A 695-nucleotide genomic window follows, 5' to 3' on the forward strand; every position below is an offset into this window, starting at 1 on the left:
CCCCGGGCTGCATCCGACTGGGACAGTGCCATTTGTATGGTAATTGGCTGCCGCCCGCACCTTTCTATCCTCCCTCGGCTCACCGAGGTGGCGGCGCGGCGCGCACAAAAGTGCCTGTTGAAAAGGGAGGGGGGAGGGGGAAGGTGCAGAGGAGGAGTCAACCATCGCCTTCCCCGAGGCCGTGTTTTCCCTCTACTTGCAATAACGTTATTGCGGCACACCTGGTTGCTCGTGAAAAGTTTTCTCGCAATGGAGGGAAAATAAGAGAGGGAAAACGTGCGGAAACATCCCTGGTTTAAAGCTTGCATTTTTGACGTTGTTGGCTCTGCGCGTGGCTCTGCTACCTGGAATCATTCGACGGGTTGAGTTTTTTTTTCCTGTTTCTTTCCCCCCTTTCAATAATTAGAACGTGTAATTAGGGGCGCTCTCTGAAAAGAAATGTGATGCGATGCGTGAATAATGTACAGTTTCCATTTACCGAACGAAAAACTCTCCGTTAACCTTGTAATGTAACCGTGCCGTGGTGGTGTGTTTGCAGGAAGGGGCAGCGGAGAGGGAGCGGCTCAGATAAGATGATCGGGTGAGTACTCTTCGTAGTGTCGAGAGGGTTGCCGGACCAACCCGGACCTTCCGGACGGTAGCCTAGTCGACGGTCAAATGAGAGTCGGTAGTGTTTGTCGAGTTTTGGACCCCCC

At 52.9% G+C, this 695-nt stretch overlaps 1 protein-coding gene across 1 annotated transcript in view; it reads left to right on the forward strand.

The window, feature by feature from the left end:
- The window catches only part of LOC113217444 (dopamine D2-like receptor), a 223,605-nt gene that overhangs the window by 188,975 nt on the left and 33,935 nt on the right, over nt 1-695 (forward strand). Inside the window, exon 6 of the mRNA XM_052268511.1 lies at nt 539-580. Coding sequence (XP_052124471.1) covers nt 539-580 — 42 coding nt within the window. The remainder of the gene's footprint in view (nt 1-538; nt 581-695) is intronic.

This window comes from Frankliniella occidentalis, unplaced genomic scaffold (genome assembly GCF_000697945.3).
Source record: "Frankliniella occidentalis isolate FOCC.00 unplaced genomic scaffold, Focc_3.1 Scaffold71, whole genome shotgun sequence".
Taxonomy (NCBI): domain Eukaryota; kingdom Metazoa; phylum Arthropoda; class Insecta; order Thysanoptera; family Thripidae; genus Frankliniella; species Frankliniella occidentalis.